This window comes from Mesoplodon densirostris, chromosome 9 (assembly GCF_025265405.1).
Source record: "Mesoplodon densirostris isolate mMesDen1 chromosome 9, mMesDen1 primary haplotype, whole genome shotgun sequence".
NCBI classification, from domain to species: Eukaryota; Metazoa; Chordata; class Mammalia; order Artiodactyla; family Ziphiidae; genus Mesoplodon; species Mesoplodon densirostris.
The window spans coordinates 70,045,400-70,067,984 of NC_082669.1; the positions used below are offsets into that span (position 1 = coordinate 70,045,400).

Sequence of the window (22,585 nt, forward strand, 5' to 3'; positions counted from 1 at the left end):
TAAAAACTGAAATAGTTGAAATACATCAGAATAGGAGCCAAGTAGAATACATTTACAGGTAGTGATGTGTAATTTTTTAATCTTTCCTTATGTATATCAAATATGTAACAGCGCTTTAACGGACACATTTAATATTATTCATGCATTTAAGAATAAAGAGACTAAGTAAATGAACAAAGAATTGATAATTTGAAGCTCCACTCTCACTGTATGTGAGATCCTTTGTGAAATAAGGTGTGATTTAATTATAAATAAGTAAAATAAGTAAAAATCACGCTACCACAGTGAGGAAAATAATGATCATCGCCTTCCTTATAATGCTTACCAATTTGATTCCTGGCTGGAAGTGTATTTGCTTAGTTCAGTTTCCTTAAAATACCTTTACTGTGCCTAATTTGAGTCTACTAATTACAAAGAGATGATTTTGCCATTTCTGGGACCTTGCATTCTTTTACAAATGTACACCTGGAAATTGGTGACTCTTTCCTCTAAAACCGGTGCTCCCTCTTCGCTGTAACCACACGCAGAGCTGCACCTCCAGGTTTAGTCAGTCACCCTAGCCTACAGTTGTTCATTTGGAAATGTTTCTGGGAACCCCCCTTGGCTTGCGTCCTTGTTATTCTACCTGGCTTTCTGTGGTGGCATTTGAAGTAGCCTTTCTACCCATGTTTTTGCCTTTCTACCCACGTTTTGCTCTGCACATCTCTGCAAGGCTCAGCCCACTGCTCTCCTGTCACACATCTGCTTACATACTTTCCATGGCTCTCTGTGCCCCTGGCCGAGCTTGGATTCCAGTGCCCGGCATTCAGGACTTTCAGTCACTTGGCTCCACTGTATCTTCTTTCTGAAACTCCTTTTCTGCGACTTCCCAGCTTCCCCACTTTGTTCTGGGAAAGCTGACTTTGCTTGGATACACCACTTCTTTTCATCAAGCAGGGCTAATAGAACTTTTCTTCCTCACCTAAAATAGTGTTCTCTCTTTACCCTTCTATCTACCCTCTTTAAGAGGCAGATCAATTTTCGTTTCCTCCCTATTTATTCTGGCTTTCATTCTCTTGTGAATTTCACTTGGGGGTATGACATAATTTAGCTCTCATTTTATACTCTAAAATTGTCTATGTGCTTGTCTTATATTCTAATTTAAGGACAGATTCTTTTATATCCCCACAGAATTAAAGCTTAAATTAAGCATATAGTCGGATATAAGATCTGTGGATTGCTTGATACCCCATTTACTTTCATAACGTTTCACGCAATTACAGATTGTCCTCCAACAACTGTGTAGCTTTTTAAAAGTCATTTTTAAAAAAGGAAGCAATCTATTTCCATTTTGAATTACTCCTTTTTTTTTTGCAAGCAACCTCAAATTTTGGGGGCATTCTATAAGAGAAAACTTGATCTTTCCTGTACAGATGGTAAAAGATATAGGTAAACTGATAGCCAGACTACCACACATAAATATTTATACATATTTTCATTCACATATCCTATAATTCAACTCAGTTAACATAAAAATTTTCAATCTTACCAGTGATGAATATATGCAAGTGTAAACAGCTATTAGGTACACTTCACCTTTATTGATTTAGTCAAATTTGGTAATAAATACTACTAACAGACATGTAGTGAAATAGACACACCCAGCTATTTCTTTTTTTTTTTTTTTCTTTTTGCGGTATGTGGGCCTCTCACTGTTGTGGCCTCTCCCGTTGCGGAGCACAGGCTCCGGACGCGCAGGCCCAGCGGCCATGGCTCACGGGCCCAGCCGCTCCGTGGCACATGGGATCCTCCCAGACCGGGGCACGAACCCGCATCCCCTGCATCGGCAGGCGGACTCTCAACCACTGCGCCACCAGGGAGGCCCCACCCAGCTATTTCTGATATAGTCTTTCTAGAGAGTCCTCTAGGAAAATGTGTGTCATAAAACTAATCCAACACTTGGGCACCAGTAATCTAAGTTAATGCACTGAAAGTAGTAAACTAAAATCCATTTGGTACCATAATGTTTATATTTATAATTATGAAATACCACAAGCAACCTAAATGCTAATAGTTGGAAAATACAAACTGTGGTATATCAGTTGAATAGAACGTTATGTCAGACTGGGGTTCACATCCCTTTTAAGTATTTGTATCAGCAAATACTTAACTAGCTGGGCATCCTTAGGCAAATTACAGAACTCCTTAAGCATTGGTTTCCTTATCTGTACATTGGTGCACGAGACCAGACCCCAAGGACTGGTTCTGCTTCGAAGATGGTTGAGAGTGGCCACCCAGCTTTGATTTCACCTTACTTTCGCTTTATATTCCTACTGAACCAGTAAATAAATGGTACAGTGGAAGAACATGACATAAAGAAAGTGAGTGAACTTGGCTCCCCAATGCCTTTCTCATGAAGACATGCCCAGAGTTTGTTGGAAAACACAGTTCATGCCGAGTGAGGAATCTGCCAGTTCAGAGGTGCTCAGAACCAGAAACTCACTGCCCTTCACACAGTTAGGTTGGGAGAAGGGCCATGTCAGCATCTGAGGAGCTGTTACACCTGGAATTTCTCTATACATTTCAGGTATATCCTTTCCTCTACTATGCATTTTTTTTTTTTTTTTTTACCACGTAATCTGGCTTTCCTTAGGTTTGACTATGGTCTACTATTCATGATTTACTGAAACACAATAAACATTGAATAAAAAATATGTATAAAATAAGGTTCTTCTTCTTCAATAATACTTATCCAAATTCTATTTCCTACACAAAGTAAGAAAGTTATATTGCTCATTTGGTCTCAGTGAACTAGGCCAGGTACTGAGCCTCCTTTGGTGTCTTCACCATCATTTTTAGATTCAGGGTTTTGGTGTTTAGTTAGCTATGTCAACTGGAAGACCAGAATACCACTACTCTACCGCTACTACTACTACTACCACTGCTATTATTAATAATACCACAGAAGTGCTAAACCGTATTTAAAAAAAATATTACTCGTGTGAACTCATTTGGAAACTACTTGTCAAAGATGTGCAGATGTTAAGGACACCTTTTATAAACCTCTTAAGGTTCATAGGAGGACTAATTGAGGAAATGTACATAAAGTGCTAAACGTGGTGCTGGGCATATACAGTCTCCAAGAATTACTAGCTCTTGTTACTACTATTTCAACAATAGAATGCCATCCATTGTAAGTGACAGCATTATTTTATGGACCACTTAGAAAAAAAAACAAACACTGCCAATTGAACTATGACATAGTGTTTTTTGTCACTTAAAATTTTAGCTAATTATTGAAAGAGATTTTAGACTTATTTAGACATACATTTTATCACATCTTACTCTTGAGCCTCAATAAGAGGAAAGCAGCATAAATTGGTTAAGGTATTCCTGAAACTTCTTCACATTCAAAAGTTTGATTCTCTTAAGTCACCTTTCAACTACAGGTGATCTCTATCCGTGTTTCTACACACAGCATTGTCCTGTCTGCCATGAAGAGCATTTTGATGCAACCTTAAGAGTGTGCCACTGTTGCCTTCATGATTTTTTTCTGAGTCCCTAATATCCATTCTAAAAATTTTCCATTTTGACTGAGCTCAAAGCTTCATTTTTTTCCTTCAGTTGAATCATATTGGTGCAAGTTACGAAGCTTCTATCCATAGTTAGCAAGAAATTTTAGGCAAATTGATGTTTACTGCTTTAACAACAGTCCTGTGTGATACATTAACTAATCAAACCACATCTATCCCAGAGATTTGGCAATTTCTCTTACTTCAGTTGTATTGTTTGACAGAGGATAGTAATCTGTGTGCATGTATCTCAATAACAAAACATAATACGTTTCTCCTATCTGTATCTTCTTGTTTTACATCCTGGAAGGCACTTAGCTTTTGCTTTGCAAGAACATATGGAATTGCTGTCATTCTTCTGTCATGAATATTTGCTTCACTAATTTCAAATTTATACTTCCAACTCTTCTGTTCCCATGCCTTTCCATGCACACAACTTTTTTGTTCAATGATGAGTCATAGTATAATTTTGATATTCTAAATGATAATCAGTTTGACAGGAAAGTATGGCCATTGCACATTCATCAGTTGAAGTGACAAAATATGAACAGCTAAGACAAAGACTGCACATACACAGGCACTGACAGCAATAGCATGACCGGTGCCTGGAAGCCAGCGGTTGTCAGATACCGCCGAAATTTACACAGTCTATTTCAGAGATATTAAAATGTGAAAAAATTGCTCTGGAATTGATGGAACATAATTGTAGGCACAGAGTGAAAGATTTTAATGACAGTCATTTTTTATTAACAGGAAATCTGTGAGTGGTTTGAATTGGGGACAGGAAGTTATAGGAAAGGGCAATGCCTTGGTGGTCCATCTTGGAGCAGGCATCCTTAACCAGAAGCAGATTTCATATAAATAGGAAAGATCTTTCCAGTTGTTGCGTTTTGAAGAGAAAGCTGCAAATAAACTGTGAGAAGTAATGAAGGTTGAGTAATGAAGGTTGCTATCACTCTTAATTTGGCAGATTGCATAACATGATTATGAAATCTAAGCTTTGATTTTACTGATATGTCATTTATGAGGACTGCAGGAACACAGGTCTTCTCTCCCACCACAGTGAATGAGACTGTGCAGATGAAATCACTGATATTGTGAGCAGGAATATACTTCACTTTCTGCATTTAAAGTGGTGAAACTTTCCAGTTTCCTATGAAATCTAATTTTTGTGGTTAATGGCAGTGATCAGTTGCAGTGGTTAGTTGTTTTCTAACCCATTGGCTGTAAATTCAAAATCATAAACATCTCTATATAATTTTTAGCAATCTCAGAACCACATCCAATAAACTGCACTAATTAGAAGACATCCCTGTTTTGTAGAGGAATAAGGAGAGAAATTAAATACACACACACACACATTCATACACACACAGAAGATATAGGCCTGCCTCCCCCAATTCAAAGAAATGTAAGAAAACTAACTTATTGAGCATTATTAAGTACTACGCATTGGCCAAGGACTCTGCATACCTTACCCCATTTAATCCTCACTCTGTGCTGGATGTTGTTTGTGCTTCACCCGTGTCTCTCCACCTCCTGCCATTCCTGAAAGCTTCTACATGCTGGACACCTGCAGTTTTGCTGCTTGAGGATTCTCCCTGTTTGGCAGAGGCTGTGCAGCCACATGTTTGATCAATGACTGACAGGGGTTGGTAGATTAATACCCCAGCTCCCTCATCCCTCCAGTTGGCAAAGTCCAAGGTACATTACACACCACCTCCCAGAGTAGTCCAACAGGCTTGCACCAGTTACCTACAGCGGTAACTGCTCACAGCCCAGGAGTTTATTGTCTTCTCCCCCTTCCCCCTTTCACTTACTCACTTCCCACCAGCACCTGTTGGATCAGCTGTCGGACAAACTACTTACATCCACATCCTTGTTTCACAACTATTACTTCCAATTTATAAATGAGGAAATATGCCCAAGGTCATATAGCTAGAAAATAGCAGAGGCGAGATTTGAACCCAAGCTAAGGAGCTTCACAAAAATGAGAAAACTGACTCAATGGGGGAACTTTTGACAAGGTGATCATACTGAAGTTTTATTCTTCTCCAATATGACTACTTTAACAAGGATAAGTATAATTTATATTGTGTATTATGTGTACCTGTGCTGGATTCTATATTAGAAAACGCTAACAAATTTAATCTACTTATTTGCTTCACATAACACTAAAAAGAACTCAAACTATACAATTGATTTTTTCACAAAGTTGACGGGAAGGTACCTCATTATGTAGACAATTACTGTTTAACTTCGAGATTTGTGCTGCTGTGTTGCTGTTATCTTAGCTTGATTGCTGTGAAAAATGACAAGAACATTGAATGGTGTACAGTCAGTCACTTCAGATCCCATTTTCTGTATTTTTTTCTTCGGACTTGAATTCTATTTGAAAGAAAATGGAAATAGAAATCTAGTATTTGGACCTTTCCTTTGCTGTTTCAGATCCACCGGTGGCTTTGACCAAGAAAGAAGTAGGTAGGCAAATCTTAAAATAGTGAAGCTTCTGGGTGGTCCTGAAAAATACAAACTAATTAAAAGGAAGAGAGAAACACAGAAAGAAAGGAATCCTAAAGAAAAGTGCTTTTCACTTAAATCAGTGGTTTCATGTGTTTTGGGACATTTTTGCTTGAATTTGGTTATTTCCTATTCTTTGAGATTTTTAAGAACACGGTGTTGTTAGGGAGGAGTTGATGCCTTCAGTTTATTTACATGGCTCTTCTCTTGTCCTAGCTTCAGTAAGATATTCCCCAGACTCTGTCAGATATATGGGTATTTGGGGAGTCTGTGACGCCATGAATCTTTTTTTTAAATTAATTAATTAATTAATTTATTTATTTATTTTTGGCTGTGTTGGGTCTTCATTTCTGTGCGAGGGCTTTCTCTAGTTGCGGCGAGCGGGGGCCACTCTTCATCGCGGTGTGCGGGCCTCTCACTATCACGGCCTCTCTTATTACAGAGCACAAGCTCCAGACGCGCAGGCTCAGTAGTTGTGGCTCACGGGCCTAGTTGCTCCGCGGCATGTGGGATCTTCCCAGACCAGGGCTTAAATCCGTGTCCCTTGCATTGGCAGGCAGATTCTCAACCACTGCGCCACCAGGGAAGCCCCCATGAATCTTTTGATTCCCTAATAAGAATGGGCTCTCCAAGTATTCTCAGTAATGAGTCCTTGAAATGAGCATCTATAACTCAGACTCATCAGAGTCAAGTCTGACCATTGTTATGTTTTCAGGGGATATGGTGTCCCAAGGCCATTCCTAGATGTTAGTTACAGTAGTCTATGCAGGTGCTAAAAGCTTTGACCCATCCAAACTGGCACAAATCATAGTGCTTTTTGATTATGCAGTAAAATCTTATTTAAATGTATACAGATTATTCACTTGGATAAAGAAGCTGATTTGGGGCTTCCCTGGTGGCGCAGTGGTTGAGAGTCCGCCTGCTGATTCAGGAGACACGGGTTCGTGCCCTGGTCCGGGAGGATCCCACATGCCGCGGAGCGGCTGGGCCCGTGAGCCATGGCCGCTGAGCCTGCGCGTCCGGAGCCTGTGCTCCGCAACGGGAGAGGCCACAACAGTGAGAGGCCCGCATACCGAAAAAAGAAAAAAAAAAAAAAAAAGAAGCTGATTTGAATTTTGGTTCCATGAATATGTTAATTGTGACCATAAATTTTCTGGGGGAAGACCTCATATGATATTTTCTGCCTAAGGTGATGTGATGAAAATAGATTGAAAGGCACACATGATGAAATGGGAAAAAAGTGCTCTGTAATAGTGACCAAGAGCATGGAATTTAGAGCCATACAGTCCTGGATCCCATTACAACTCTTACTTTTAATAATTGTGTCATTTGTGGTGAAATACTTTACATCTAGCACCTTAGTTGGACGTTACAATACCAATTTAACAAGATAATTATTTACAAATAATATTTGTAAATTTCTTAGCATACTTTCTAGTACATAAGAGGTCCTAAATAGTTTTTGCTCTTGTTGTTATTTCTAGTGTCATTATTATTCACAAGAACCAGCCCCCAAAAGATCAACTTTTAGAGACAACTCCCAGAAGTAAGAATAATAGCATGGAATTAAGTAACTACAATTGCTCAGTATGTCTCATTAAATCTAAAAGCACCTGGCAAAGGAAATTATTTTTCTGATTTTTAACTGATGAGGAAACTGAGACCCAGAGACCTAAAATAATTTTCCCAGAGACATACAGCTTATAAGGAAATGTGCCACATTTTAGCCTAGGTCTTCCAACTTCTAACCCAGTGCTCTTCTCATGAGCCATGCTGCCTCTTACATGGAAATGCATAAGCAAGCATAAGTCATAGCCTGAGATGGTGAATAAGTGAAGGACCAAAGCTGCATGTTAGGCCAGGTAACTAATGACCTCAGGGGAAAAAGCAGCCACGAATTCAGGACTCCCTTTCCTGGGCTTCCCTTGTCCCCTGGATCTTGACCTGGTAAATACTATCTTGTTAGCTTTCCTATACCTTCAAAGAAGTGATTTTTGTATATGTTTTTTCTAGTTATTCTCAGTGGGATAATTGGTCCAAATGATCTAATCTACCATCACCAGAAGCATATTGGTGATAATTGCAATAAAGCAATTATTGCAATTATTGCAATAAAAGCAATTATTTTCCAGTCTTAATATTTTTGTAAGTTGTTTCTGAATAGTGCATGTGACTGGAAGCTTTTGCCTGAAGCAGACTTTAATGCTTAGTCAAAATGATTGGCTAGGGACTTCCCTGGTGGTGCAGTGGTTAAGAATCCGCCTGCCAGTGCAGGGGACACACGTTTGAGCCCTGATCCGGGAAGATCCCACGTGCCATGGAGCAACTAAGCCCATGCGCCACAACTACTGAGCCTGTACTCTAGAGCCCACGAGCCATAACTACTGAAGCCCGTGCACCTAGAGCCCATGCTCCGCAACAAAGAGAAGCCACTGCAATGAGAAGCCCGTGCACTGCAATGAAGAGTAGCCCCCGCTCGCCACAACTAGAGAAAGCCCGCGTGCAGCAACGAAGACCCAATGCAGCCAAAAATAAATAAATTTAGTTTTTAAAAAATGATTGGCTATGTGGGACATCATTAATGTTTTGCTTTGTTTTAAAATTGAATACGGCTATCCAGGATCAGGTTTCATGATAATTCAGGTAATCTACTTGTGTTCCTTCCTCTGTCTAAATCTTTGGGGTCAGAATGGGAGTATAGGTCAAATGCAAATTTCTTAGCAAAACATAACTTAAAAAAAAGTATCAGAGTAGGTTGATTGGAAGCATCCTTGTGTTTTCTGCTTGTACTGCTGCTAAACTCCGTGAAGATTGCTTAGCTTCTGTTTCTCAAAAAGGTTTTAGATTTTCATCCAATAGGAAGCAACGTGCTTTATTTTTCACAATGCTGTGTTGATAAGGCTGGCACCCTGTTCTACTTTTGGTTAAAATCTGAATGAGATTTTTACAGCTTTTGAATCATGACAATACTGAAGTCCAGTAAATCACTTCAGTTTAAGATTAAAAGATGATGATATTGGGGAGTGCTTCATTTTATTAGTGATGGGTTGAAAAAGTTTAAGCTGATTTTTTTCAATGTTATATTTTATAAAAACCACTGAACATAATTTTAAACTCATTAAGATGCCACGTAGGCCATACAGCTTGGTTTCATTTTTTTTTTTTTTTTTTTTTTTTGCGGTATGTGGGCCTCTCACTGTTGTGGCCTCTCCCACTGTGGAGCACAGGCTCCGGACGCACAGGCCCATAGGCCATGGCTCATGGGCCCAGCCGCTCCGCGGCACGTGGGATCCTCCCGGACCGGGGCATGAACCTGCGTCCCCTGCATTGACAGGCGGATTCTCAACCACTGCACCACCAGGGAAGCCCAGCTTGGTTTCATTTTTAAATTTTATTTTATTTTGTTTCAGGTTCAAAGAGTTATTTTACTCTTCAAAGGTAAATAGCTCAACATTTCAAGCCCTCCTTTGAATGAAGGAAGATTCACTGAATAAAATCTATTCTTTAGAAATAATCTGAACCTAGATAAATCCTGAAAAATTCTTATATCTTCCAAAATATTTAATTTACAACTAAAGAACTAAGTTTTATTTGTACCTAAGTTTACAATGACCCTTCATTTGATTATTTTTCCTTATCTTGGCTAATTATAATATGATACAATACAAAGTAATAGTAATCATAAGATTAATCATAAATACCAAAGACTTTTCATTGTGAATCCTTTACATCTATTCAAGAGGAAATTTATTTCTCTTTAATACAACTTTTTTTCAAGTAAATGAATACGATGTACAGGTCATTTTACCTTCAAATGTATAATGTAAGACAGGCCATTTCTGAGAGTCTTCTCTTCTCAACTGAAACCTGGGATGTGGGTACACAATCTCCTTTTGTTCCTTTACACAGATTTCTTTTTTTTTTTTTTTAACCTTTCCTCTCTCCCTTAGAGTTAACTGTGTGCACATTTGGTAACAAATGCTACCATGGCATTGTGTGGTTTTTCCCTATATAGTTGCGGATGTGGTAGTGTTTCTGTTATAAACATAAGTTTGCAGAAGTTTATAATTTGTTTGAATAAAAGTTTAAAGACATTACTCTTCACATTGGATTCCAATTGTGTATTTGTATTTTCTGGTTTAAAAAAAAGTAGTATTGAATATACGTGCTTATGCCATAGTATCTTCTGCTTAAGATTTGGGTGCCTTACCATTCATGTAAAATTGGCATGGCAAACAGTGTTATTCCTGTTTTATGGAGACCTTAGATATACCCTACAGAGATTAAGTGATTTATCTAAGGTCATACAGGGAAGAGCTGTTGAGGTGAATGAGGTTAAGTCAAAATCCAGAAGCCTTGGGGCAGTTATCTTCAACTCGGCTGTTTTAATTTGCAGGTGGCATGAGAATACTGTTTTAGTTTATTTTTTTCTTTGGTTATTTTGATTGATACCCTAGGAAATTAACTTGACAAACTTGGTCAAACTTTCTGCATCTTACCGTTTCTGAAAAGCCACTTGCTTATACTGGTTTTTAGGCACAATGACCAGTGGAGACTAGCAGGGCAAGTAGAGCAGGGAAGTCAGAAACTCAGCCATGTCTGTACGGTCTCTGGATAGCAAAAAGTGTAGCTCAGTTGACTTCAGACTTCAGGCAGTAGGAGGAACAGGCTAGCAGAGGCTAAGGCCTTGAATTTAAAAAGCTTCCTCATAGAAATGGGGCATCACACTGGTACAGAGAGGCATCTGGGACCAGCATGGCATATAGGACCCTCCAACAAGCAGGTGAAACATGAAAAGCCATGTTGGGAAATGCACGCAGCAGGCAACTTGGCACTGAAGTCAGGCAGCAGGGCTACGGCCTTAGGTCTGGTTCCTTGGAAGGGATTTGGCAGGAGCAAAGCAGCCCAGTCCTTTAAGGAGTGACCCTTTAAGCAGGCTCCCAATGTAGGGGCTCAGGTAGAAGGACTAAGACAAAAAGTTAAGTTACCACATGGGGTAGAGCCTAGACCTTGGGAACAAAGCAGAACCTCAGTTGTCAATACTAGACTAGATATAGTAAGCACAAAAAAGCCCAGTAAATAAATTAATTTCTAGTACTGACAAGGGCCATGAAGAAGATAAAACAGAGTAACATGTACATTTAAATTTATTTATGGATTTAGTCACACATTTATAGCTGTAACTTCACACCTACTGTCGTTTTCTAAAAGCCATATGTGGGTTGACTGGGACTTTAAGAGTTAGGCTATGGATTTGAGAACTAAAATCATATCAACTATCACCAAAGAGCACTTGCTTAGTAGCTTCTTCCCTTTCAGATGTTTTTTTTAGCACCATTTTACCAAAATTAAGATTTTCTTTCACTCTTGCAATTAGGAGAGGCAATTGATGTTCAAGTGATAAACATCAATTGATGTTCAACTATTAGTACAATTGGTGTTCAACTTTAAAGGATAAAGGTCAGGTATGTGCATATGGGGGGTGTGTGTGTGTGTGTGTGTGTGTGTTTAGACATTAAAACTGAATATTGGACTTACCAATTTAAGGGCTGTAAATAAAGGTAATGGATTCAAACACCAAAAAGGTGGTTAAAATAGCTTATCTTTAATGTACTTCTCATACTTGAGATTCTAGATTCCCACATAGTTTTGTTTCACATTTTATCAGGTAAGAATGCTACATGGTTGATCAGTGGATTATCACATTGCATTTTTAAGGCTCTTCTTTTGTCTCATAAACATTCCTTTTTATTATCATATTTGAGTTTATGTAGCAATTCAGGCCCTCCAGATAATAACCCTGTATTTCAGTAACAATATTTTTGAAGTATTGGCATCATGCCTCATTATATTAAAGAAATATCCATGCCAAATACCTAAACATGACATGGTTTTTGACTTGATCTGCAAGTTGGCAGTAGAAAAGGAAATTCTGTAGTACCTCTATATTAACTAAATGCCATATCTACTTAAATTATCTAATATGTTACTGTAACCTACTTATGAAAACAGTAGTTTGCTTAGATGAATAGTCTATAAAGTAGTGGGAACTGTTTTAATGCTGAAATAACCACAGAGCACACAAATGCCAAATTATATACAAAGGATTTTTCCTTCTTATACTCCAGAGGTCGTCATCAACGGCTTCAAAAACAACTTGAAAATATGTCCTCTCCAATGACATTTGGGTTACTATTTTGTCTTAATTTACCTCTTCCCATTATTATTGAAATACAATTCAATTTTAAATATTTGTCTAGTTTAGGTTTTGATATTTGTATAGAGACGTCTTTGTAGTAACCAGAGGTTTATTATTCTTCAGTGGTTTGGGATAGGAAGCTGTTTTTATAGCCTTTGACATCTCACTTAAAAATAATTAATTTGTTTCCTAATTTGCCATCTATAATGGGTCAATAGAGTAAAAAATCCTGATGTTGGCAATCAGCGAGAAGTTCTCTAGTGGATATATACAGAGCCTGCACTTTGGTCTAAAGAACCAGCTGCTTAAGCCTACAAGGAAGATGTGTGGTGAGTGTGGAAAAGGCCTGAGGCTTAATCATCTGTTTGCTCGTTGTGAATCAGGAGTGTGGTGCAGCTGCCAAGAGAGCAGAGGCAACCAGAGGCCAGGCTGGCAGGGAGAGCTCCCAGTAAACGGGGGGCGGCTCTTTCCACCCTGCACTCCCATCCCCAGCCTGGTGTCTTGGGGTCAGTTTGGGGTTCTCTAGTTAGCTGTATAAATGTTTAAGTGTTTAAAATTGGAGCTCATTCAAAGACAAGTGGTCAGGATGGAGAGAAAACTTGAAACCATGTTTATATAAGGAAGAGCTGGAGGAACTGAGGATGTTTATTCTGGAGGAGAGGGTACAGAATTGCTGTCTTCACAGATATAAAGGGCTGTCATGTAGAAGAGAGGTTAGATTTATTCTGCATGGCTCTGGAGGATAGATAAGGGCCAACGGGGCAGATTTTGGCTCAGTTTAGGAATAGCTTTCTGCTGGTTACACATGTCCCTGAAAGGAATGAACTGCCCCCAAAAGTAGTAATTTTGGATCTTGGGGACAACCATACCTAGGCAGATGGTTGCTACTGTATTCCAGGGAACATCCCATGAGACTGAACTAAAGATCTCCAAAGTCCTCCCAATGCTAAGATCCTAGTTCAGCATCTCTCCATCCAGCAAACACATTTCTTGACCAAGCACGGTGCTAGGGGTGCGGAGACCTCCAGGCACTGGAGAAACCAGGCATGCAGACAGTGGCCACTGCACAGGGTGAGGAGTACAGTGATGGACCTGGGTGTGTGAGGTCTCAGAGTCCTGGAGAGGGCCCATGAATGCGATGCTTGGATGGCAGTGCCTGAGCTGAGTCATAAGTAGTAGTTGGCCAGGTAACAAGTGGAGATAGGGCATTGCAGCAGGAGGGCTGAGCATGTGTAGAGGCCAGGGTGAGAGTGTGGGTGCAGATGGACAGGCAGAGAATAAAACAGAGCAGGAGCTGGAGCAGAAAGTGCTTTATACGCTAAACTGAGCTTTTGACTTTAGGAGTTGAAGTTTAGGAATAATGTAATCCAATTTGCATATTTGAAAGGTGGCTCAACTGATAAGGTTGAGGATAGAGTGGTACCAAGAGTGAAGTCACCTGAGTCTCAAGTTTCTCACCCCTTATGTGAGGGGCTTGGACTATTCTGCAGTATTCTATGAGGATAGTCATTCAGTGTCATCCTTTATGATTTCACTTTCATTGTCAAGCCTGTGGTGTTCTAGGTCTCACCAGCCTCTGGGTACAAATGCAGTCACATTGGCAATAATACCCAGATTTCATTCACACTTCTCTATTTTGCTGCTTAAGACCTCCAGACCCCCGAAACTCATATCCAGTTATCTCTGGGGGCCCCTGGGGATGTCTGATGGGAGAGCATAAGCAGACCCCTCCCGCTTCTCATTCTGTTGTTATCTGAACCCACCTGAGGGTGGTGCTTCCTCAATCCTCTGTGATGACACCGCAGTCCCTGCCCACCATAGATATCTCTAGAATTACAGCTTGCAGGGTGCTAAGGTAACACTGCACTCCTCATGGTCTTCACTGTAGCCCAGCCACACTGTTCCCAGCAAATGGGGGTAAACGGCTCACTTCCTCACTTCTTGTCACTCTTGGTCACCTGGGCACGGGAGTGGGACTGGATAGGCTTGTGTCTCCCAAAATCCCTCTTGACAAAGCTCCTCTGGTTTTGGCCTACAAACCCAAGGCTGTGGAACCAATAGCTGAGAGAGACATCAGGGTTTTCTCTCCATTCCAGTTTCCCCCAGTCTCTCCTTGTCCTGGCTGGTTCTCCTTCAGCAGCAAAATGAACTATAATCCTAGGGCTTCACTCTCTGGATCATCAAACATACGTACACCTGAGATGATGATGATTATCATGCCTGGCACAGGGCTAAAAGCTTCTCATATACCATCTCATTTAATCACCCCAACCCTTGGAGATACATATTATTATCCTCATTTGTAGGTGAGGATGAGGCTAAGAGGAATTAAGTAATGTGCTCAAAGTCAAACAATTGACAGAGCTAGAATTTAAAACCAGACTGGTCTGGAATATTCCAGACACCAAGCTCTTAACAAGTCCCCAGCACTGGGACATAAAAACACTCATAATCTAATAACTTGATTAACAGTAGAGTGCTTACTTTGCTCATTTGTCATCTATGCATAAATTCCAAATTGGCTTTTGCATCCAGGGCTGGGAAGAAACGGTGGATGCTGCTATTTCCCACCTTTTGAAGACCTGCCTATCGAAGAGTTCCAAGGAGCAGGCTTTGAACCTCAGCAGCCAGTTGAGCATACCCAAAGACACAAGCCGATTGAAGAAACATATCACCTTGCTGTGCGATCGATTAGCCAAAGGTGGACGTCTCTGCCTAAGTACTGACGCAGCGGTTCCGCAGACCATGGTCATGCCAGGTAAGAGCTCCATTCATGCTCCCAAAACAACTGTACTTCGGCCAAATTAAAGGAATGTGCCTGTGGTTGTACTTGGGGTTTACATTTCATATTAAAGTGATGATAGCCAAAAAAATTGCTTTCACGTTTCCCCTCAGATATCCCAGGGTAACCACTTGGATAAATATTCTTGGGGTATTTGCTTGCTAGACATTTCTAGAATGGTATGTCTTTTTTCTTCCCTCTGCTTTTAAATATATGATCCATTTTGTTTTGCTTCTAACCAATAAAAAGTGGATTAGAGAATAAAACTATTTTTAAGGAAAATTTTACTAAATGTGATCTCACGATACCATATTTCACAAATGTAAATAGGATAATACAAGCAGCTAATATAGTCCAGATGAGTCCCATCCCTTCTGCTGTTTTCCTGGTTGTGGTCACCAGAATAAGGGGGAAGAGACAAAGAGAGACTGGAGATCAGGAGACATGAGCAGGCTTCAAGGCTGAGGCCTCTATGTGTCAGGGGGAGAGAGATCCAGGTTGCCCAGACCTGGGCAGTTAGTGATGACCATGGGCATCCAAGTCAGCCCTTCCCACAGTCAGAGGGGCTGAGCCATCAATAGCGCTGCATTCGGTCCTTTAGAGGCCCCAGCTCCCAAGTCCCGCTTAGCTCTACTTAGTGTCTCTCTTTATGGCAGCAGCAAGGAGCAAAAGTAAATGAATTTATTAAATGCAGCAGCGGTAGCATCTATTTCCTCCTAAAGCAAGGACCATAGTATGGGAAAGTGGTGTCGAGTTTTTCATCTTCCTCCTTACATGCGTTTCGCACACTTACTGCCCACCCCCCCCCCCCATGCTGATGTTACCGCTCATATGACCTGGATATGTTTCTTAACTTTCCAGAGTCTAGTTTCTCCTTTCAGAGTGGGTATAATAATGCCTTCCTTGTTCCCAGGGCATTACATGTTTGTAAAGCACCTAGCACAATTCTTGGAACAGAGATACACTCAAAAAATTCAAACTATAATTATTACCATTGTACGGATGTATGCATAATTCACCTTATAAATTTGGGGTGGAGGGAACGGCTGGCTTGGGACCATGGGATTCTGTATTCTATGGTTTGAAAATTTTTTTGCCTTAATCATACACAGGCAGAACCTAACTTCCATTCCAAAATAATATTTCTAATATGGCATCTCAGAATAGAATTGCCTTCCTACTTAGAAACAGTTCTAATAGTTTGTCTTAATTTAGGTCTTCTTCATGTTGCCCTTGTTAACGTCCTCCTAACTGGTTCTTGGGCCTCGATTCATCCATCTCTGTCCACTGTTAGGATGATTTTCCTAAGAAATAAATATGTAGGCTTAATGAGACAGTAAATGAAAAATATTCACTATAATCAGCAATCAGTATATGTCTCTCCCTCCTTTCTTGCCAATTGGAGAAACAAAGGAGGCTTGAGGGAGAAGTCCAAATACATAAAAGGGAAAGCTTAAAAAGAGATGGACTGACCCCCTGATTGGCTGGTGTGTTTGTCAGTGCAGGCCTCGGTAGCCCTGCCTTGTCTTCCCCACGTCCTTGTTGGAGCCTCTTTGGGAACAGCCACTAGGAGTCTGGTGGCATTGCTGTGAGCAAACACCTGGACACCTGGAGAGAAACGATGCTTCTTTAGTCACATTTATTGATTATAGAACTTTAGACATTTGTTTAAATAACTAGATTTGGAAGCAACTTCAGGACTGTGTCCTTAGAAACCCTGGATGTAAAATTTCTGAATGTTTGGAAGGAAGAGGCAGAGGAAAGGAGGAAGAGAAGGAAGGGAGGGAAAAATGAGGGAAGGTGGAAAGTGTGTTTGTTCACAAACCAGGAATCTGGAAACCAGGTGTGTGCCTGTCACGCTAGTCTAGCCGAGTTCATCCCGTTGGAGAGATTGAGGCTGTGCGTATTTGTCGCGGTCATAATTGCTTGCTTTTACTTAATGATGACCCACTTTTTGACTTTAGTTGAGTGACTCTCCCTCCCACCTGCCATATCCAATCATGATAGCGAGTTCTTAAAATTTGTTAAATCAGTGCTCTTCGTCATTACCATGCTCCATTATTGCCTATAATACCTTTCCTCCATAGAGCTCAAATTTTTCACATACTTATTTCTGTACTTAACACGTTTTTGAGGTAGAAGAAACATGTAGAATTATTGCTGTTTTACAAATAGAAATGGAGTTAAGGAAAGCTAAATATCTTTCCCAGAGTTACATGGTTACTGGAAGGGTTAGGTCTAGAATCCAAATCTTGTAGCCCACTGTGCTTCCCTCTAGACCACACAGACCACACGGTACAAATATATTTCTAGCCAGAGCCTCCTCCTGTGTGAGCTATTCTTGATCTGGCCTTGTTTTCACTTAAATTGGCCTAGGATTGTGGGAGGAAAAGGGCAGAAATTTCACACAGTCTCTTTTCTTTGCTATGAGGAATATAATAAGGATTTACCCTGTATTTGCTTTGTGCTTAATTTTTATTATCTCACTAGGTGACATGGTACCATTATTACAGAGATTATTTCTGAGTTACTTCTGCTTCAAACCAGTAGTTGTGAAATTTATGATGTTTAGCTATAGTAGTTGTTTCAGAATATGTGAAGGTAAAGTAGCGTATTAGAAAGGAGTAGATTAGAACACATAAGCATACAATTACAAGCATTTTTCACAGACATGATCTTCTTTTAAGAGCTGGGCAGGAACTCAGAAATCATCTGGTTTACTTCCCTCTCTTAACAGCTGAGGTAACGAAGGCGCTAGGAAGATGAAGGGACTTAGTGGTTGATATTAAAAGGCAGGGATGTGTGTAATTTTACCCCTATTAAATTGCAGATGAATCTCAGAATAAAAAACTCTTGGTCTTCTCTAGCCTCATGACTTTATGAACCCAGCACCTTGGATGTGCCCTTTCTTTGCTCCAGTAAAGGCCATGATGACAACATCCTCCCTGGCGTCCAGAATTTGAAAATCTTTCCCACTGGGAATTACCTTATGGACTTCTTTGCCTCACATTTCTCCTGCTTGCCTTTATCAACCTTCAGCTTCTCTATCAGGATTTAGCCTAATCTTTATTGGGTATTCTTTTTATTACAGAACCATCAAACTTGTATTTTTCTTATCTGTACCTCTGTATTCACATCTTTCAGCTGGGGAATATTGCATTTTCATTAACTGTCCTTTTTCTAATCTCAGTGGTATGTATTCTACCCTTAGAACAAGAGTTACAGAGGGCCACCAGGGTAGTGTTTTTAAAAAAATCTGAATGTGTATGCCTTTAGTTTCCTAGCTGGCTTTCTCATACCTGTTTGTTACTTGCTGCAACCCTGCAGGTGCTTGAGGCTGAGGTTTACCTTAGATTGCTATATTGATTAAAGTATGGAAGGTTCGAGACTAATTGGTATCAGAAAAAGACTACCTGAAACTGGAACCAACATTTCATTGTTTTCATTAGGAAAACAAAAGTTGTGTTTGAAAAAGAGTAAAATTAAAATCAACAGTAAGTTTATCATATATTTGCCAAAATTTATGTTATGCCTGCAATTTTGTGCCAATTCTTAGAGACAGCAATGAAGAAATTGCGTGAGGTTTTTGTTTTTGCTTTGTTTCTGGTATGATGACAGACACTCACATTTGGCCTAACTAGCACCTTCACAAAGAAGGTAATTTTTAGGAAAAAATATTCCAAGGCATTATCCATTTTCCTAGGGATCTTTCTTTGATCTGCAAACCATTTTCTTCAGAAACATCTATCATCATTCTAGCCAATTTTCTTCTCTTCATTGTTAACTGGACCAATTGCCAGATTTTTTTTTTAACATCTTTATTGGAGTATAATTGCTCTACAATAGTTTGTTAGTTTCTGCTTTATAACAAAGTGAATCAGCCATACATACACATATATCCCCATATCTCCTCCCTCTTGCGTCTCCCTCCCACCCTCCCTATCCCACCTCTCTAGGTGGTCGCAAAGCAAGGAGATGATCTCCCTGTGCTATGTGGCTGCTTCCCACTAGCTATCTGTTTTGCATTTGGTAGTGTATATATGTCCATGCCATTCTCTCACTTCGTCCCAGCTTACCCTTCCCCCTCCCCGTGTCCTCAAGTCCATCCTCTACATCTGCGTCTTTATTCCTGTCCTCAGTTGCCAGATTTTCTCCGGTTACTGTCCTTGCATGTGATACAAGCGGTTCTCTAATAACACTTTAACTGCATTGCATCTTGCATCATTTGTAAGGTTTGTAATTTCCCTCTGCAGCCCATTTATGCTGTATTTGCAACAGTTTCCAACAGTTGGTGAGAGATGAACCAATACAAAAAGTTGATAGCAGATGGGGATTCCTCTAGTGTTAAATGTGGAAAGATACTGGAGTAGAGACTAATTTTATAAGTGGCCAGTTAGTTTTTGAGTGAATATCTTTGTATTATGCTTTTGCTTTTTGATGATTACAATTGGGATAATTAGAGCATCTGTAAGTAGGAGAATCCCTCCCTCCCCCAAATTATGTATGTAAGAATTTAGAAGGTGCTAGCCTGAATTCTGATCTCATGTGCTAATGTGGCATTTCAAAGCAATGGAGAGTGGACAAGGTGAATTAGTTGAAAAATGTTTCTGGGAGCAGGCCAACCATTTGGAGAAAAAATAGTTAGATTCCCTAGCCCATTCTGTGCGCCATGATACATTTCAGATGGATAAGAGATATAAATGTAAAAAAAAAAAGAAACACAAAAACATAGAATGAAATAGAGGTAGATACATAGACATGGAGGTGCAGGGTAGGTCTTTCTAAGTAAGTCAGTAAAGGCGAAAGCAAAAGACAGAGCTTCAGTGATACATGTCTCAAAATCTGGTCCAGAAGCATATAAACCGAGGTGTGTGTTAATGATAATTATCCTAAGTGCCACGGTTATAGGTGGTGTCTGAGTGTCCTCCTGCTATTTCTCTTCTATATAATGTGTACATTTTTGTACAAATAATGTATATAACTTCTGTAAAAAGAGACTGTGATAGAAAATGCCAACAATAAAATGACTATAGTTGTATCAGAAGTGGTGGTAAGGAAAAAACAAGGATTGGTGTCATAAATCAGGAAATTAATGACTTTTATGTTATTCAAGGGCAATGACCTGTGTTTATGGGGCTTGTTTGTATTTCAGTTCTGATAAACCCAAGTACTTTGCAGGACTTTGTGCAGCTAGTTTATGGATTCTGCCTCCTTCCTACCTCTGCCTCTCCTCTCCAAAAGTAGGCCAAATCATGCAAGTTATTGATCTCTGAGCACTTTTTTTAACCTTTTCCCAAGTGGCTTCATAATTGCTAAATTGGGTGAACACTTTGCCTACAACCCCCTTGACTGCTCTGCAGCCTTTTTCAGCGAGACCATTTCCTTCTTAGAACGTTTTCATCCCTTGGCTTCTCTTTCACTGTTGGAAACTGTTCCTGGCCCCCTCAGGCTTGTCTTTTCCAGTCTGCTTTGTGCCTTCTTGTTCCTTTTTGTCTCTTGACTATTGGTATTCCATCTTTATGCTCTCCTGGACGATCTGATCCAACTACCGCCTGAATTCCATGTGCTTCTAAATTTGTACCTTTCTGTCTGGCGTCTTCCACGTTTCACGTCTCCATTAGCACCCCACAGTCCTCTCCAATTCCACATGCCTGAATGAAACTCATCTCCTACAGTGTGCCTGATCTCAGTCGATGATATTACCCAATGCCCAGGCCAGCGTCCTCAGAAACAATCTCGAGTCTGTTTCCTTTCCTCTCCATGTTCAGTCAGTCACCAAAACCTGATGGTAGCACCTCCCAAATATATCTCTTTTCACTGTCCACATTGCCATTACATTACTAATGCTCTTATCTCCTATTCAGACTACTAAAAGGACCTACCAATAGTCTTCTTGTATTAAAAATCCTCTTTTATTTTTAGTACTACCATCAAAAACAAACAACTTCTGAATGTTCATAGCAACATTATAATCAAAAAGTGGAAACAATCCAAATATTCCTCAAATGATGAATGGATAAATAAATATAGTATATCCATACAGTGGAATATTCTTTAGCAATAAAAAGAACCACAACATGGATGAACCTTGAAAACATTATGCAGGGTAAAAGAAGCCAGTCCAAAAGACCATATATTATATGATTCCATTCATACAAAATGTTCAGAATAGGCAAATTCATAGAGATAGAAAGTATATTAGTGGTTGCCTAGGCCTGGGGGTGAGGTGGGCATGAGGAAGTGCATAGTGATGGCTAATGGTATGGATTTTCCTTTCTTGTAGCTAAATTTATATACATCCATAATGAATTTATACTTTTCCATGAATATGAGTTTCTTTGGAAAAATAGGGATCTGGGTATGTTACTTTTCTGCTTGAAAATATTCAACAGGTGTTACCTACCACATTAAATCACAAGTTCTAAGCCTGAAATACAATGCTCCTTACTAAATAGACCCACATTATCCTTCTACCCTTATATTCTGTACTTTCTTCCTTAAAATCCTTTACTAATACTGAATTTCTCAGTGTTTTCCAAATACACCATGCTTTGTAAGCTTCTATACTTTTAAATAGTTTCTTTGACTTAGAGAGTCAGTCTTTAGCTGGTGGTAAAGTTACCACTAATTTCTGAAGACCCAGAAGAAATGATATTCCACAAAGCATTTGTTGGCCTTCCTGGCACTACTGGTTCTTCTCTGTGCTTCCCTGGTCTCTGGTCATATGGCTCTTACAGTACTTATTGTAGGGTACCATTGTTTAATATTTTTATTTCATCTGTTACCACTGTATTAGTTTGCTAGGGCAAACTAATAACAAAATACCACAGGCTGGGTGGCCTAAACAACAGAAATTTATTTTCTCACAGTTTTGGAAGCTGGAAGTCCAAAATCAAGGTGCTCATAGGTTTGGTTTCTCCTGAGGTCTTTCTCCTTGGCTTGCAGATGGCCACCTTCTCTCTGTGTCCTCACGTGGCCTTTTTCTCTGTGCATGCACACTCCTGGTATGTCTTCCTCCTCTTAGAAGGACACTAGTACTTTTGGGTTGGGGCCTCACCCTCATGACCTCATTTAACCTTAATTACCTCTTTAAAAGCCCTATTTCCAAATACAGTCATATTGGGGGTTAGGGCTTCAACCTGTGAATTTTGGGGAGGACATAAGTCAGTCCATAATACCTCCAGATAGAAAGTAAGTGCATGAAGACTCAATATATTGATATATTGTATTCTTTTTTGTGAACACAGCATCCTACTTATGCCTGGTATATATGTAGTTGATGCCCATCATATATTTGTTAAACTTCTTATTTTGAAGTAATTACAGACTCACAGGAAGATGCAAAAATACTACATAGAATCCCATGTACCCTTCATCCAGCTTTCCGTAATGGTGATATTTCATAGACTGTAGTATAGTATCAAAAATAGGAAACTGACATTGGTCTACCTTATATTTTAGAATGAATCAGTGGAGCTGTTTCAAAAGAGGCTAAGTCTTGAAGTAGGTGTGAATTTTAGACTTTTAGAAAGG

At 39.8% G+C, this 22,585-nt stretch overlaps 1 protein-coding gene across 8 annotated transcripts in view; it reads left to right on the forward strand.

Moving 5' to 3' along the window:
- BBS9 (Bardet-Biedl syndrome 9) overlaps window positions 1–22,585 on the forward strand; it is a 483,985-nt gene that overhangs the window by 387,761 nt on the left and 73,639 nt on the right. For all 8 annotated transcript variants that reach the window (XM_060108887.1, XM_060108894.1, XM_060108892.1 and 5 more), the window contains one exon: window positions 14,806–15,028. In XM_060108887.1, the coding sequence (XP_059964870.1) occupies window positions 14,806–15,028 (223 nt within the window). The remainder of the gene's footprint in view (window positions 1–14,805; window positions 15,029–22,585) is intronic.